General features: G+C 35.3%; 2 protein-coding genes across 2 annotated transcripts; one reads left to right on the plus strand and one right to left on the minus strand.

Moving 5' to 3' along the window:
• Nucleotides 1-2188: 2188 nt before the first annotated feature.
• On the minus strand, nt 2189-5302 carry LOC310738083 (uncharacterized protein). Its single transcript, XM_083563031.1, has 4 exons — nt 4844-5302; nt 3102-3156; nt 2849-2966; nt 2189-2552 (listed from the first exon to the last, which is right to left on the minus strand). Exons 1-4 carry the CDS (start codon nt 5138-5140, stop codon nt 2513-2515), a joined length of 510 nt encoding a protein of 169 aa, XP_083419157.1. The 5' UTR covers nt 5141-5302; the 3' UTR covers nt 2189-2512.
• Nucleotides 5303-6117: 815 nt separating this feature from the next.
• On the plus strand, nt 6118-9386 carry LOC310735876 (uncharacterized protein). Its single transcript, XM_083559116.1, has 4 exons — nt 6118-6769; nt 6965-7019; nt 7398-7512; nt 8695-9386. The coding sequence occupies exons 1-4, from the start codon at nt 6473-6475 to the stop codon at nt 8747-8749; spliced, it is 522 nt and encodes a 173-aa protein (XP_083415242.1). The 5' UTR covers nt 6118-6472; the 3' UTR covers nt 8750-9386.
• The last annotated feature ends 8321 nt before the right edge of the window (nt 9387-17707 follow it).

The following is a 17707-nucleotide window of genomic DNA, read 5'->3' on the forward strand; positions in this document are numbered from 1 at the left end:
ATATATATATATATATATATATATATATATATATATATATATATATATATATATATATATACACATATATATATATATATATATATATATATATATATATATATATATATATATATATATATATAAAAAAAACAGTATTATATAATAAAAAACAAGAGTGTATATGGTAATTAAATGTTGTTAATGTTCTCTCATCAGTCACGTCCTTTACCTGTGTTTACAATAAGTATTCAGTCAAAAGCTGGATATGCTCACAGGTAGGAGACTGTGATTACAAAGATCAAGCTATCTTTGGAAACCTGTTTGACAGGCAGGAAGCTACAATTGTAGACGTGTAAGGGAAAAGCATACAAAAACACCCTTTGTTTTAACAGAAAATAGCCTACTTCCAAACACGCCTCTCAAAATGCCCTTTTCTCTGAACAGCAACCACAAGAAAGTAATGTACTAGCAATAATCTCCACTGCTGGGTGTTTTATGAAGCTTCATATCTATAATTAATGATAAATACCTGGATACAGATTTGTGAATAAATGGGGTACAATTATGTTCAGCATTGTCTCTGTACGTAGTAATCACCTAGCAATGAATTATTAATGGGTTCAATTTGGATTGCATGGGTTCAGAATTGCCTTTACATAGTGACATAATAAATAAATCTTTTGACATGGTATTCGCTATTTGTTTTGTAACTCAGTGGCTGGTTACACAATAGATTAGCTAGCATAAAATAACTTGGTCCTTAATCTTCATTTTAACAAATCTTAATTTTAGAAATCATCTATCAATAAAAACCAACCGGCAAGAATTCTGACACCCACAGATCCAAATTAGTCCTGTCCTTTTTGGAAAGAACTCCTAATATCAACTCGTTATGTGTATAAAAAAAAACACCTGTCACAGAATCTTCTCCTCTGTTGGTCAATGTTTTGCCTCTCCACCACCATGGGCAAGACCAAAGAGCTGTCAAAGGACGTCAGGGACAGGATTGAAGACCTGCAGAAGGCCTAAATGGGCTACAAGATCCTTAGATTGTATGGAATGGACATGCTGGAAGACCCGTCCATGACCCATCTTTAGCATTCTGGCTGAGTCCAGGAGGTTATCATGGCTCCGTTCATGTTGTGAAGGAATGTTTCCTCCTTCATGTTTGAGAGTGGGGTTTGTGTTTTTGGAGTCATATTCAGCATTTCTCTGCCTTCAAACAAAGCAAATTGAGTTAATGCCAAAGAGCTACATTTTTTTCTTAAATGACCACATCGCATTCTCCCAAGCCTTCTCTGATTTATTCAGGTGTTCATTGGCAAACTTCAGACGGGCCTGTTCATGTGCATTCTTAAGCAGAAGGACCTTGGTGTGTTACCAATGGTTTTCTTGATGATTGTGGTCCAGGCTCCCTTAAGATCATTAACAAACATCTCCCGTGTAATTATGGGCTGAATTCTCACCTTTCTAAGTGGTCTCTTTTCCACCAAGCTTCTTGCTGATAGTCTTGGAGCCCATTTCAGCCTTGTGCAGGTCTACAATCTTGTCCCTGACATCCTTTGACAGCTCTTTGGTCTTGCCCATGGTGGTGGAGAGGTTTGAATGAAAGAGGTTGATTCTGTGACAAGTGTATTTTATTCACATAATGAGTTGATATTAGCTGTTCTTTTTTAAAGAGACAGGACTAATTTGGGTGTGTTTGGTAGGGGATCAAATACTTACTTCAGTTGATCAATTACAAATTAATTTATAACCTTTCTTTAAAGTTCTTTTTATGTTTTTTGTAATATATATATATTCTGCTTCTCTCTGTTAATTTTATTTTAAGGGGGCAAACTCATAAAATAAGATGGGGATCAAATCATTTTTCCCCCAGTGTGTATATTTATATGTGTGTGTGTGTGTGTGTGTGTGTGTGTGTGTGTGTGTGTGTGTGTGTGTGTGTGTGTGTGTGTGTGTGTGTGTGTGTGCGTGCGTGTGTTTGGTGTGTGTGTTTGCAATTTTATTTTCTAAAACATATGTTTGCCATTACTGAATCTGAAACACATTCATATGTACAGATCAAGCTATATTCATCCAGGATACTCTGGATTACTCTGGAATAATGCTGGATGGAGGCTTCATGGATGGATGGAAGGATGGATGAATGGATGCATAATATTTGCCCAGCCTTTTTAATTGGCTAATTCAAATAAAAAATCTATTTGTTTATCCAGTGGTCTTTAATATTGAATAAAACATACTGTACAAGTAAATGTTTACATAGTATTTATGGATAGTTGTGGGTGTATCTATGAGTGACTCCCACACTTTAAATTGAGTTCTGTAAAAATGTATTGCTGTTTATTAGAATTGGCAATAACTCTTGTCTTATGAGCTGTCTACTCACATCTGCTTAGTCTCAAGTACATTATACAACCATTCAAAATGTAACAAAAACAATACATTTTTATTCCTAAGGTGATGGATGTGTAAGCTGTGGGAATGAAAAACAACATATGTTTTAGTACAATTTCCTCAGTCCTTGCTATTGCTTGCGGGCAGCCTTTATGTCCGCACACAATTTCCTGTTAAAATAAAGCAAATTATTAATTTCACAACAATTTGTATATGGCCAATAATCAAATGATCACGATTACAACAGGATTACCAAATAATTACATGGTACTACTATTTTTTATAATTACAGTATGTATATATATATATACATAGAGAGAGAGAGAGAGAGAGAGAGAGAGAGAGAGAGAGAGAGAGAGAGAGAGAGAAATAAAGTGAACAAATAAATAATAATAATAAACATTCCATGCTATTTTAACTTTTCAGTGCATCTGATAATGTCATGAATCGTTTGCCCAGCTCTCACCTTCCCTTTTCCTGTTTTGCATCCACATATGTACAGATCATTGAATCTCTTTCCAGGATCTTTTGCTTTAAACGCTGAATCTCCTCCTGCATTCCCTGCATCTCAACATTCTGACTTGCTAAATAAATAGAGAGTATGTAAAAAAAAAAAGAAAAAACATCTACTTTTATTTAAATAATTAATAAAGGTATTTATACTTAATTACTGTACAATATACAATATACAACTGACAAAAAAAATAAGTCTATCTTACTCTTTAGAATATCGACTGATGAAGACAATTCTGATTTCTCCTGCTCAACATCTGTCTAAAGTGAGAAGAAAGATGAAAAGGGATAAGCAGGAATTATTCATCTTTGCTATAATAAAAGTCTTTTAATAGGCTCACAAGGTCTCATGGCTCATTCACATTCTACAAGTAATGTAGAACTTCCAGCATTTGAGGCTGAAATCAACAAACCCATAATATGTTCCTTTATGTATTCTAGAATTTTCCTAAAGACAAAGCAGCTTTACATATAGTCCACTCCAAATATTTAGAAATAGAACATTTAGAATATTTTGTTTCTATACACTCAATAACGGATAAAAAAGCATATGAGATGATCAATAAGAAATTCAGCTTTTATTTCTAAATGCTGTACCTTTGTTTACCAGCAATATTTTAGGTGAGCAAAAAGTATAACACAGATACACTTCAACCTAGTTAAAATAAATAGGACTTAATATTTGGTTTCATAACTACATCATGCTCATAACTGATGCTTTTATGATGCTTTCGAGACATGTACTGCTATTTAGCTTATTGTTTTGTGGTTTGATCTTACTGTACTAATACCATTAGAGGGGACTGAATATCTGAACCAACACCTCTAAATTTAAAGTCCAGTGTAAGAAAGGGTCCATCAACTGTCTTCTTCATTGGATTGAAACTCAATACTGCCTCATGCATCTTTTGAGAATGCTCTCAAGGCATTTTGTGATATAGTCACAAAATGTAATCTATAGATTTGTGTTTATGAACACGAATTCCCTCTTTTTTCCATGTCACTGAGCACATCTTTCCATGCGATCTATTTCAATAGGAAGTATTTCTGGCACTGGGTACCACAGACGCTGTACTGTTTTTCTTTTCTCTTTTTTTTTTAATCTCACTATTATAAACCATCATCAGTGGTTCCTTCCAGTCAAAATGCAGTAAATATATTCTCCCAGTTAATTGAGGAGACTGTGTTAATTAGAGACACACATTTATTACAGTATAACCCTAACCCTATATTTTCTGTCTTATTCTCTGATAAAAAGTAGGAAAAAAGTTTACATTTGGCATCTTTGTCAGCATTACCCATGATCCTCAGCCTCAGATGCTATAGAGACATAGCCAGATGGAGCCACTCGTGCTGAGTGTCACAAAAAAAGAGGGAAATTCGTGTCCATGACTTAATTAATAGATTACATTTCATGACTATATAAAGAAATGCCGTAAGACTGTGTTGTTTATTTTAGCTGCAAAATTTATTTCACATGCTGCAATTAAATTTGTCACTGAGCAGCAGGCTTGTGTGTGAAACACTGTGACACAGAAAGTGAATGTTCAGACATCAGCATGCATGCAAATGTACTTCCCTTTATGCATATAACAAAAGCCACCAACATACATATTTGCCCTTGTGCTTGTCAGTTAAAGCTGTCAGTTCAAAGGTCATTTTAAATAAGGCAATACATTACAGAAGTAAATAAACGACTGGCACCTCTGAAATATTTTTCATTGCTCTGAGATTATAAATCAGTATAGAATATGTATATATTATATAATACAGTAACAGAAATACATATATACACACACATAAGAAGACAAAACTCATGTTTATTCTTAGTACATATCACAGAAGACTCAAACCTGAAGCACTAATATATGCTATATTGCCTATCTGAATATATATATTTTATATAACTTACAACATAAGTAATTACACACCACAACTTTTTTTTTACCTTCTTAATTTGGCAACTGTTCAAAGTTTGCTCATGATTTTCTGTCTCTTTTATTGCCATGTCCATCATCTTTTTCAGCCGCTTTTGCAGTTTGTCCAATGGATCCAACTCTTTGCTTAGTTTCTGTAGTGTCAATTTGGAAGTCACGATTTTTTCCTCCATTAACTTCACGTCCTCAGTATTCTGAAAAATTTCTTTTCTTGTTCTGCGAATATTCCTCTCCTGCTTTATAGCCTGAAAGGCTACAAGCAGCATTGCACAGGTTGCAAATAAAACCAATGCCCAGACAGACTTCATACTGCACGTGTGAGGTGAAGAAACTTTGGAGGTGAGATCACTGGAGGTCCTTTCCCCACTCTCTCTGTTTCTCTCAGTTCTCCTTTATCTGTTGATTGTAAAAGGTAGACTCACCTGTAGTGTATCCCAGTAGAGCAGCACTGTCAGTGGCCAGCTCTGAGTACATTTCCCTCCCTCACTCCACCCTTCATCTGGGATCCGGGTTTACCTGTCCAACCAGATAATTAGGTGTAACAAGAAGACAAATACAAAAATAAATTAAATAAACAGGACCTAATGCACATTCGCACAAGGCCATACTGGCCACTGCATAGCTTGGAATAAAGGCAGAACCAGGATCTTAGTTAAACTGAGCACACAAACTGTGTGTGCGTGTGCGTGTGTGTGTGTGTGTGTGTGTGTGTGTGTGTGTGTGTGTGTGTGTGTGTGTGTGTGTACACTGCAATAAAACGTTCACATATTTCTGTTTTGAAAGTCCTGGCCTTTGGCCTCACATAAAGCTCTCACACAATCCACTAAACTGTAGGTTGCTCAGGTGGAATGCTGAGTTTTGTTTTGTTTCTGACTATTTTATGATTATATCCCAGTCTGCCTGATTCTGATATCGTCCTGATGCAATGTAATCACATGTATAGAGTTGGAATATTGCATTACACTCTTCAGGTTTAGGGTATAATTTACACTTATTTAATTGTCTATTAATGTTTTTTTTGGCATGAGAAAACACAAAGACCTCAGCACATAATCTATTTCTGAAATCACTTAGGCACTGACTAATAAAAAAAATCTTTAGGATAAAACACCACCATTTAAACGTTGAGTGCTAAATTGGGACGTGCCATTTTATGAATATTATTTGTTTGTTTATAAAGCGAACCTCCTGTTCACCCTTTACCCTGCTTATCCCTGGTCGTTTTGTTATGTGGTAGAATATTTATTTAAGGTAAAAAAAAAAAAAAAAGCCTGTCAGTGTATCTGCTATAGGCGGAGCCTGAATCAGGTGCGGTGGGTTTTATTTTTATCTTCTCTGGCTGTTGTTTGGCTTTTACGCGTCTGTGGCTCAGATGCTTTTCTTTTCTTTATTACTTTCATAATTCGTTTATTACGCCGTTTCCTAATGAAAAACAGTGCACCGATGCTCAAGTAGCACGTTTTGTTTTCGGTGAACTTGTCAACGCATATTCTTAAACACAAGGAGCGCCTGCGTGCAGAAGTTCCTGTTCTGTTGGAGAGGTGAAAGTTGACCAGCCAGTCACACCACCGAGTTCACTGTTGTAGACGGCTTTTTATTTCCCACTCTTTTCTTTTTTTCTCTTCCTCTTGGAGTTCATCATGAAGTACCTTGCTGTGCTGGTGGTTTTGATGGTGGCATTGAACCTGGGTCTGCTGGGCGTCATTCACTCAAGGAAGAACATGGAGCTCCAACTGACCAAGACCTCTTATTTCGAGACCGTGAAGCACAGGGTGACCAGCGACGTGCTGAAGGAATACGAATCCAATATTTCCGAGGGCACCAAGAGGCTGGAAGAAATCAAGACAGATGTTGTAGACCTTACAGCAAAGGTCAAAATAACCAAGGAAGCTGCAGAAGGGAAAGAGGCAGAGCTGAAGACTTGCACCGATGAGCTGGTGAGGGGATGAATCATGGGTTTATATATAATAAGAGAGACCCAGAAAAACTATTGTTCTTCACCCTGTTCGAGCATGTTCCCAATGAAAATACTACATAAAGCTAGAAATAAAAAAATAGTATCACCCCGGTAACAAGGAAAGTTCAAGATTTTCACTCTTATTTTCCAAAATCTGTTTTACTTTTCATTCCAGAACGAGCTCAAGAAAGACGTTGGTACTCTACAGACAGAGAAAAACAAAACTGACAGTGAGTACCACATTTACAACGTTGATTTAATGAATACTTTTTAATCTAGTGTGATTATGGCAAGTGTGAGGCGATATTCAACAGCGTTAATAAAAAAAGGCAGCTGGAATGCATTTGCCATTGAAAAGCTGAAATGCATTTGCAATTTTGTTCCGTCACTTTCAGAATACAGCAAAATTAACAAATGTTTACCAAATGAATGTATTTGCCTGAAATCCTAACGATTCATTATGGATAGCTGAACACTGCCTCCTTGTGTTCAGGCTGTGTTAAAGCAGCCCAAGTTTCATCGTCTGACATGAACATTTGTTATAAATCTAGCAGTTTGTGAAATACAGATTATTCAGTGAAATCTTTGGAACTATTTTTCATCTCCAGGTGAGTTTCAGAAGCAGAAGGCCAGTTTGACTGAGCAAATAAACAGCCTCAAATCGGATGCTGAGAAACGCAGCAAAGTGTGTGACTACATCACCAATGACTCCCCAGATGGGATGTGAGTATTTATTTGTGTGCTCTGTTAAGGAATGGATCTGGGCTATTTTTCAGATTTACCAGGTTATTCTGTAGTTTGTTTGGTTAAAGAAACAGGTTGGTACAGTCTTTGTTGGCTTAGGCTTTATTCAATCATTGCACAATTTAAAACAATATCTGGAAACCTAATCTGGAAAAACAGGTGCTATAGAATGAAGAGTGACTTACAAAAATTACATTTTCTCCTACACAATAATTAATTGAGTAACATTTACAGTATTTCATATGTGTTTTTAAAACACAAGAGACATTAGCTGCCTCTGGGTATTTATAAGTGATTGACTTGCATAATGCATAATGCAATTGCATAATATTTTGCTTTCATCTCAATGCAGATAGCAGCATGTATAATAAAAAATGCAAATCTGTGCTCATTTGTTACTGATATCGTTTCCTAGATACAAACAATATGTAAACAAAAAGTGTAAAGTTATTTTAACTTTGTCAGTGTTCCAACTGGCTTTATTAAGTTTCTGTCTAACATTTACACGGACCAGACATACAATTATGACATTATAACATTATGGCAACTGAAGTAAATGACACTGATGATCTCTTCTTCATGGCACCTGTTAATGTATGGGATAAATGTAAGGCATTTAAAGCAGAAAAAATGGATAAGCAAATTGTGATGTCTAGACGACTGGGTCAGAGCATCTCCAAAACTGCAGCTCTTGTGGGATGTTCCCAGTCTGTAGTGGTTCGTATCTATCAAACGTGCTTTAAGAAAACAGTGGTGAACCGACAACAGGGTCATGGGAAGCTAAGGCTCATCGATGCACGTAGGGAGCGAAGGCTGGTTTGTGTGGTTCGATCCAACAGACGAGCTCCTGCAGCTCAAATTGCTGAAGACTTTAATGTTAATGCTCAATAGGTCAGAACTGTTTTGCCAGCAAAAGGACCAACACAATATTAGACAGGTGGTAATACATTTACACCTGATCAGTGGCAATAAGGTTATGTCTGGTCAGTATATATATGCATCTTTATTGTCTATAGTCTATAGGTTACAATTATATTTCACTCATTTTAATTTTAATTGATGGGATGTCAATGCTTTTTTTTTCATTGTCTCAATGTGTTGTGTTTTTAAAATGTATTTATAAATGTTTTTCTAATAATACCTTTTTTGCTCTACTTACAGAAAACTATGTGGTGTTGGGCTGGTTTTACAAGAGAAATTAGCTAATGCAACTTAAAAAGAGGCCAAAGCAAAAATACATGTTTACAGGATGAAGCTTTAATGGCAGAGAGGATAAACATGAACTAAACCATCATGTAAGAACCATTGTGGGAAAAAAAAGACTTTATTATTTATAACAAGAAAAATATACTCATTCATACCTATATATATATATATATACAAAATGATACTTGTGTTGATATATTAGTTCATTATTAAATGCATTTATATGTCTTCTGCCTTTCATATCTTTTATTGTTTGGACTGTTTCTGACATGTGAGCTGCTTTTTCATGTTTAGAAACCAGAATTCTGTTTGGTGAAGATTTAATCGCTGCACTTGCAATTTGTGTTTTAAGTTATAAATCAAATGAAAATAATAAACACATATTGTCAACAATGATCTATGAGGTCCTGTATGTATGTATATAGGAAGTAATCTGTCCTGGACATTATTATATACATCACACACTGATTTTGACTTTCAACTTTTCAAACCTTTTAACCATTTCCTGATAAATAAAACACAAATATACGTGGCTGAATATCCCCCAAGACCCCAATGAGACTGTTGAAGGAAACTAAATTTAATGTGCAAAAGCATAATATACCTTCTCTAAACTCAATAAACAGATTTAAGAAGAAATCAGAAAATGAAGTTAGTTTTTTCTTTTCAGTTCTGGTAGTGATTTTAACCCAATGCTTTTAAGAGGAAGAGAATAAAAAAGAGTTAAGGACATGTAAATGTATTTTTCTGTGTATCTCCATTTTCCGTGTTTGCTTTTATGGGAGTTATGTGTGTGTTAATGATCATGTGTCAACAATATGATGATGATGATTATCCACCTGGTTTACACTGGTTATACAGTGTGTTTGGTGTCTCTGCATTGCTATTCTGCTCTTTTAATGCTTTCTTGATCATCTGATGTGGTTACCTTGCCACAGTGTTTGCCTGTGTTTGTGTTTTGGCTGATAGTTTATATCGATTAGACAAAATATTCTGACTTTCTCACTGTCATCCCTCATCATTCTCAGTCCATCACCTCAGCCCTATATCCCTAGCTATAGTGACATAAAGCGATCAGGAACATCACGGTATCTCACCACAGCAAGTCTATCATTGTGGTTAATAAAGTACATGTTCATTCATTAGGTTTGTGGAATGTAATAAAACAATTGTACACGAAGAACAGAAAACATGGAATACATGGCTCTGTATCCACTCTTTAACAATTCTCTGTTTAAGAAAAATCTTATTTTATGATATTTATCCTGTCTGGAAATAATAGAAATTTGAAATGTATATTTCTGGCTGCATAATACAAACAATTGAAATGTTTGATACAAGAAGGTTCTTAAAATGATTCACCATGTAAAGAGGCTCTAAAGGTTCAATCACTAGATTCTCTAAATAGCTGTATTATTCTATGACAGGTTTAAATGCACACTTTGGTATTTTATCTGCTGAGGTTAATGTAAAAGGTACTTAATTACTTAATAAGCAATAAAACTTAAATCTTGTTTAATTTAAGCCACTTTAATTTTAAACACTGAATAAACCTATAAGTCGAATTGCTTAATAGAAGTGTTCTATTGCTAATTATTGCCTATTTAGCAGAATTAAATTAAGAAAACATCCTTATGTATGCATCATATTAACTAAGAACCACTTTTTGTTTCCAGATGTTTTTTTCCTCCTGTTTTATTCCACTAATCTCTGAATTCTGTTGATTTTATTACATTTGACATGTTTTACTGGGTCATCCATGCTGGAGATAATGAAAAAAAGTTCAATTGAAAGTTGACTTTGTCTAAATCCATCTTGCTGAACACATGTGAACTTTATTGAGTGAGCATGTGTTTGCACTCCTCCCTTCTCCCCTATATTCCTTTCCCACATCACCAATGACAATGCTGCCCCTAGGCTCACAATTAGGCTCTGCAATTAGTGGCATCCTCTTCCACCTCAGTTCACACAGAAGGTCACTCTGTACAACAGGACTCTGGGTAATAACCACAGCGGAGGGAGGAGGAAGAAACCAATAAAATTTGAACATACATCTGCATATTTCCCAGAGAGTCACTTTACTTTTGACCATTTAACACACACAGCTCATTAATCCTGACTGTTTTCTAGGGTGACAACTGCACACATTGATTAATACATTTATAGACATTTCATAATATCTATAATAATATCATATCTTTTCCTTTTTCACATAACAAATATAAGCTAAACTTTAAAATCGGTTGTGTATCATTCTGAGAAGCAGGAAGTAACAGAGTTTAAATTATTAGAAAATTATTATGATTCTTTTTTTTTAATAAGATTCTTTATTCACCACAGTGTTTTCTGCCATCTCACAAATGAACTAAAAGACTGGTTCAGAGCAAAAAAAATCAGATTTATTTTTTTTTGCTTTAAGGGCAATCTTTTTTGCAGGAAAAGAAAAATGCTTAATTCTCTAGACTCACTTAATTACAATAAAGTGAAATTTCAAAGAATCAGGCTCTTCTATTTCCAGCTGTCCTGCTGCCGATAAACCAGCATGTCCTGGCACCTCATGACCTTCTGGTCCAGTTAAGTACAAAAGAAAAAACATATAAATAGAAACTAAATAAGGAAATGTATCATTAAATAATTACGACAAAAACCGAAAGAGTCACAAAATAAATACACCCAATATAATTTGTCCATGAGGTAAAGAGAAGATCAAAGTAAGATTGAAATGACATGCCCTGACTTATTAGTAAAACTGTATATAGTACAGTACTCTCTGCATTGTGCCAACATTATAAAAAACAACTAGGATTTTAAAGATTTTTTTTTAAAGATAAAATCATTACATTTGGAAACTCAAATTTGGATAGTTAAAGTGAGAGATTTTAAATGAGAATTAATTTAGAATTTTAAAGGAAGTAACTTAGGCAGTGATCACAAACAATGTAAACGATGTAAACAAACCTCTTAGTCCATTTCAGTCAACTGCTATGAAATCTATTGATTTTAATAGCTTAACCCGAAATTTATATATAAATAATTCTGTTTAAAAATAAAATGTAAAATGTCCCAGAAAGCATAGTAATATTGTCTTGTAGTTCAGTGTATAATCAATGTTAATAATAATTGCTTAAAACTTTTTATCAGCAGTCATAATGGACATAATGCTCATTGGGACAGCCATGTGGAATGGATTTTGATCATTATGATATTGATAAGGGAATTTTGTGCCCAGAGTGACTGACATGACTGTTTGTCCTCTTTTCATTCATGTGTGTGAAATCACATTTATTGATCAGCCTAATGCAGGAGAAAGAGCCGTGGGCATGCTAATCAATACACTTCTAATTAACCCCTATGTCTGTGTGCTGCTAAACCTATGCCAGTGACACACACACACACATATATATATATATATGCCCACTGAGTGATACTTCTCACACACATGGAGTTTCTAATGCTCTACACACCAAATAATATGGACTAGATGCTGCATTTCTTTTTTCCATTATTTATTATTTACTATATCACTAATGAGGATATAAACAAGGCATGATCACCGTATGGTAAGGTTTGTGACTGTGTGTGATTTGTTATTGTGTTTACTGACACTATATTGCATACGTGATGCATTTATTCAATGGTTTGACTACTGTTGTTCTTTTTGGCATTTTGCTGTAGTTGGTGTGATTTATAATTCCCATTGCAGCTGTTCCATTGTTATATTGTGTATGTGGTGCACAAAAGACATTATTCTTGTTTAGTGTACAGATCTGTTATCTGATTTTACCCCTCCTCTAATCTCTGTTTTTTATTTTGTGATCATCCCCTTATTTGTCTCCCTGTTTCCTCAGTAAACAATGATCATCACATCCTTTTGAAGCTCTATGTTTTATTTTTAGTACCGGCCTCATCATCAACAGGCCAGGAGCTATGTGATATGTTTGATATTCGGTTGTTTTCCTCATATCATATCAACTAAATATCAGACATATTCCTATAGAGCCTGGCATAATCTTCACATCGTCTCCTGGTTTTCTTTTTCTTAATTTCACAGAGCACTCTTTAGAAAAAATGATGTAGAGTGGAAAGGTACCACTTTATCACAAGTATTAGATCATCGTTAAAAGAACGTTTTTACCAGTACTAAAATCAGGAAGTACTTATGTACATATACACATTTCTGACAGTCCTTCTTGATTTTTATATCATTGTATAAATGGTATTGATTTTTTTTTTTTTTTTTTTTTTTTTTATAATTTGCATGTATACACTGAGATAAAAAATCTAATAAAGCAATATGAGACAAAAGATGAGATTTTAAATCAACATGGTTTTGATGAGAATATGGTGCATGGACACAGAAAAATATGAAATAATAAAAAATCATAAAGAAATAGATATTATACTTGTCAAAATGCTTACCAATAGAAAAAAAATCAAGTGTTATTTACCAAGTTTCCTCTATATGTGTATGTCAAAGTGCACTTAATAAGCATCAAAACTCTGATGATCTTCGAACATGATTTGGTCTGTTTCCATATCTGAAAGTTTTTTCATATGTCTATTCTCATGTATGAAAAATAAAACATGGTGCACATCCAATTCAATGTACATCAGTTTTATAAAGGCAATTATGGACTGCATCACAAAACGAAAAGGTGCAGACAAATCATATGAAACCAGGACTCAATAAGTTCGCACAGCTATGCAATAGCGTTCTTTTACTATTTTTCTTTTCTATGCACAATATCTCTAGGATAGAGATTATCACAGTTTATGACTCAGTAAGCAAACTCATGCCCCGAATCCATACTACCCTTAGAATTTCATGTCTTTGCTTATAATAAACAACTTTTATTATTGCATCAAGGCAATATCATGCATTCAACAATTCTACTAGCATTTACATGAATCTAGTAACAGAGATATACTGAGCAATAATACGAGCCCAAATTGAACGATTAAAACCGAGAACAATTCCATATTTGATTCTTTCGAGGGATCTTGTGAAAGAAGTGCTGGAAAAAGTGGTAGATCTGGAGCATTTTGAAAATTGTTGCCAAGGAATATCAACCAGTACAAATACAATTACAAAACAAATGCATGCACACACACACACACACACACACACAAACACACACACACACACACACACACACACACACACACACACACACACACACACACACACACACAAAGTAATTCAGTAGATTATGGGGCAATTAAACAAAATGAAGTGTACACAAACTGTAGTCAGTCAGATAAGCATGGTAAACACATTATCTTACCCAGTCACTGCTTTCTGGCTTTTACCTAAAATGCTGAAATATGCATTATATTCACTTAGACAACATGTACGAAAAAACATCCACATTGTCATTCCATAATGAGCCAGATAGAGTATAATTACACAGCAAGTATGATTTAATTCAAACGGTTTTTATAAAGTGTGATTCGCCTAATACAAAAAAATTTATATATTGCTAAACATTTTTACTATTGTAATTATACTGGTCATTATTATTACTATATCATTACTATCCTGGAGTGTTTAAAGGCTCTGGCATGGAGAAGCTGGTGCTGGATCTGTGATGATCACAAATGTTGAGCTCAGTAGCTCGTAGTTTTATAACCATAAAGACTGTATAAGACTGTAGAAAGAACATTACTTATAATCTTATACTCCAGTACTCATGTTAGTTTTCACTCTCCAGTGTTCTGTATTGTTGAAAAATTTATGATCAAACTCTTGATGTCACCCAAATGAGGATGGGTTCCCCTTTTGAGTCTGGTTCCTCTCAAGGTTTCTTCCTCATAACATCTAAGGTAGTTTTCCCTTGCCACAGTCACCACGGCTGCTCATCAGGGATAAATACACACCATTTACCTTAACTGTTGATTTCTGTAAAGCTGAAAAAGAAAAAAAATTTTATTGAAAAATGATAAATATTTATATATTTTAAGCAGTGGTCCCCAACCTTTTTTGCGCCACGGACCAGTTTATTGTCGGACAATATTTTTCAGGGACCGGTTTAATATTGGACAATATTTCCATGGACCGGCCTTTAAGGTGTGGCAGATAAATACAACTAAATAAAATGATACAACCGGCATAAAAACTGGTATTTTCTAAATATAATAATAAATGTGAATCCACTGTGCTGTTTTTTTGTTCATTTTGCTCGCTTGGGGGTTTAAATTTAGCAGTAATGTATTATGTGTTATCGGCCGGAGCCTCTTTAAGAAGGTAGTGGATGGAGGTAAGACATGTGACAGAGGCATCATGACATTCATCAAAAGTGAATTATAGACAGATGTGGTGGAGAGAATCTGGTCATTTTCCAAAATAAAACATTGTTCAGAATCAGATAATAAATAAAACATAAATAATGTAAGTTATGTATTCTTTCTGTGCGGCCCGGTACCAATTGACCCACGGACGTAAAGGATCATGTCCTACTTGGATTCACGTTACATCAGTTTTTCTCAAAGTGTGGGACGCGGCCCTCTAGTGGGGAATAAAGACATGACATGATATATATATTGTGTTTTCAATTTATCTTCATTTATGATTGTCTCTATTAAAATAAAGTTCATACACTCACATCATACACTCAAAAAAAAAAAAAAAGGTCATTAATGCAAGTAAATTAAAGCAACATTGATTAGCGTACCTAACACACTTTAATTTTTTACATTCTTGAACTTGATGCTATTTGATGTTATTTATCATGTAGCATGAATAAATAAATACAGATAAATAGAAGGCTTTAAATAGACCCTGTAATCGGCATCGGTCGATCCAGCTTTTAGTGATCTGGGATCTGTGATCAGCCCCAAAAATCCTGATCGGTGCATCACTAGTGCAGGGCTTTCGGTTTGGTGAACGTTTACATGGACATGGTTACAATATGAGTTCCCTCAGAAACTTATTAAGTTGCGGGTAGCAAGTTTGTTTAGTTTCCGACTCGTACTTTGAGTGCATTTTGAAAAAATTATTATTAAACTTGAAAACATACACAACAAGGCCAGGGGTATAATAAAGAAAGTTAGAGCAGTGTCACTGTGGCTACTCACTCTGTACCGGAAATAAGATTTGTTTTGCATGAAACGCTAAAGAATCCATAGCGCTAGCGTTAGCCGCTAACCAGGAAGTGACTAGCGGCTATTGCTCGCATTATGGATTCTTTAATGTTTTATGTTCAGCTTCAAGAATTTCTCTTAAAAGTAGAACATCCTGACAATTTCTTTTATCAAGGGAGTAAATGAATGAAGGATAGAATGAATGAAGATATTTGTTATGTGTACACTGAAATAAGTAGAACAGTTAAGTAGATCATAACTTTAGAAAATCTAATATTACACACATACACATCTGTATTCTCTAAATAGGAATAACAAATGTAAACTAATTAATTAAATCTTTCTTTTTATTTAATTTTATTTAATCAATTTTGTTTATGCCAATTGAATTGTACTCAACTTAATCAATATTATTTTTTAAAAATGCATTAATTTGATTTATTCTATTTTATTGGTATAGAATATTGAAATATTATTTTATACATTATCTAACCAAAGTAGGTATTTTACAAAAAAATATTTTTTTTAAATGTAAACTGTTAAAATGTTGCTTATTACAAATGTTAATTATAATAAACTGTGTTATAACTGTGTTACATATATATATGGAGGCGAAGAAGAAGAGGAGGAAAGTAAGGTTTGAAAGAAGAATAAGATGGTGGAAACTGAAGGAGGAAGAGTGTAGTGTGAGGTTCAGGGAAGAGGTCAGACAGGGGCTTGGTGGTGGTGAAGAGGTGCCGGATGATTGGGCAACTACTGCAGGAGTGATGAGGGAGGCAGCTAGAAAAGTACTTGGTGTGACATCTGGAAATAGAAAGCAAGACAAGGAGACGTGGTGGTGGAATGAGGAAGTGCAGGAGAGCATTAGGGGAAAGAGATTGGCAAAACAGAAGTGGGATCGACAGAGTGATGAGAAAAGTAGGCAGGAGTACAAGGAGATGCGGCAGCAGGTTAAAAGGGATGGAAGGAAAAGGCATATGAGGAACTGTATAAGAGGTTGGACACTAAGGAAGGAGAAAAGGATTTATACCAATTGGCCAAGCAGAGGGACCGAGCTGGGAAGGATGTACTGCAAGTTAGAGCAATAAAGGATGGAGAGGGAAATGTGTTGACTAGTGAGGAGAGTGTGTTGAGAAGATGGAGGGAGTATTTTGAGCAGCTGATGAATGAGGAAAATCAGAGAGAGAGAAGGTTGGAGGATGTGGAGTTGGTGAAGCAGGATGTAGATAGGATTAGTAAGGAGGAAGTGAGAGCAGCGATTAAGAGGATGAAGAATGGAAAGTCGGTTGGACCAGATGACATACCGGTAGAAGCGTGGAGATGTTTAGGAGAGATGGCAGTGGAGTTTTTAACCAGATTGTTTAACAGGATTCTGGAAGGGGAGAGGATGCCTGAGGAATGGAGAAGGAGTGTGCTGGTACCGATCTTTAAGCATAAGGGAGATGTGCAGACCTGCAGTAACTACAGGGGAATTAAGTTGATCAGTCACACCATGAAGTTATGGGAAAGAGTAGTGGAAGCCAGGCTGAGAGAAGAGGTGACCATCTGTGAGCAACAGTATGGTTTCATGCCGAGGAAGAGCACCACAGATGCCTTATTTGCTTTGAGGATGTTGATGGAGAAGTATAGAGAAGGACAGAAGGAGCTGCATTGTGTATTTGTGGATTTAGAGAAAGCGTACGACAGGGTGCCGAGAGAGGAGTTGTGGTATTGTATGAGGAAGTCAGGTGTGTCAGAGAAGTATGTGAGGGTGGTGCAGGACATGTATGAGGACAGTGTGACGGCAGTAAAGTGTGCAGTAGGTACGACAGACTGGTTCAGGGTGAAGGTTGGACTGCATCAAGGATCGGCCCTGAGCCCTTTCCTGTTTGCAGTGGTGATGGACAGG

The sequence above is a fragment of the Silurus aristotelis genome (genome assembly GCF_946808225.1).
Source record: "Silurus aristotelis genome assembly, chromosome: 1".
Classification (NCBI taxonomy): domain Eukaryota; kingdom Metazoa; phylum Chordata; class Actinopteri; order Siluriformes; family Siluridae; genus Silurus; species Silurus aristotelis.

Excerpts from the sequence above, each read along its gene's own strand:
- LOC310738083 (XM_083563031.1), bottom strand. The coding sequence starts at position 5,140 with ATGAAGTCTGTCTGGGCATTGGTTTTATTTGCAACCTGTGCAATGCTG. Across the intron at positions 2,967-3,101 it reads ATCAGTCGATATTCTAAAGA|CAAGTCAGAATGTTGAGATG; the intron begins GTAAGATAGACT and ends CTATTTATTTAG. Across the intron at positions 2,553-2,848 it reads GCAAAACAGGAAAAGGGAAG|GAAATTGTGTGCGGACATAA; the intron begins GTGAGAGCTGGG and ends TTATTTTAACAG.
- LOC310735876 (XM_083559116.1), top strand. The coding sequence starts at position 6,473 with ATGAAGTACCTTGCTGTGCTGGTGGTTTTGATGGTGGCATTGAACCTG. Across the intron at positions 7,020-7,397 it reads AGAGAAAAACAAAACTGACA|GTGAGTTTCAGAAGCAGAAG; the intron begins GTGAGTACCACA and ends TTTCATCTCCAG. Across the intron at positions 7,513-8,694 it reads AATGACTCCCCAGATGGGAT|AAAACTATGTGGTGTTGGGC; the intron begins GTGAGTATTTAT and ends CTCTACTTACAG.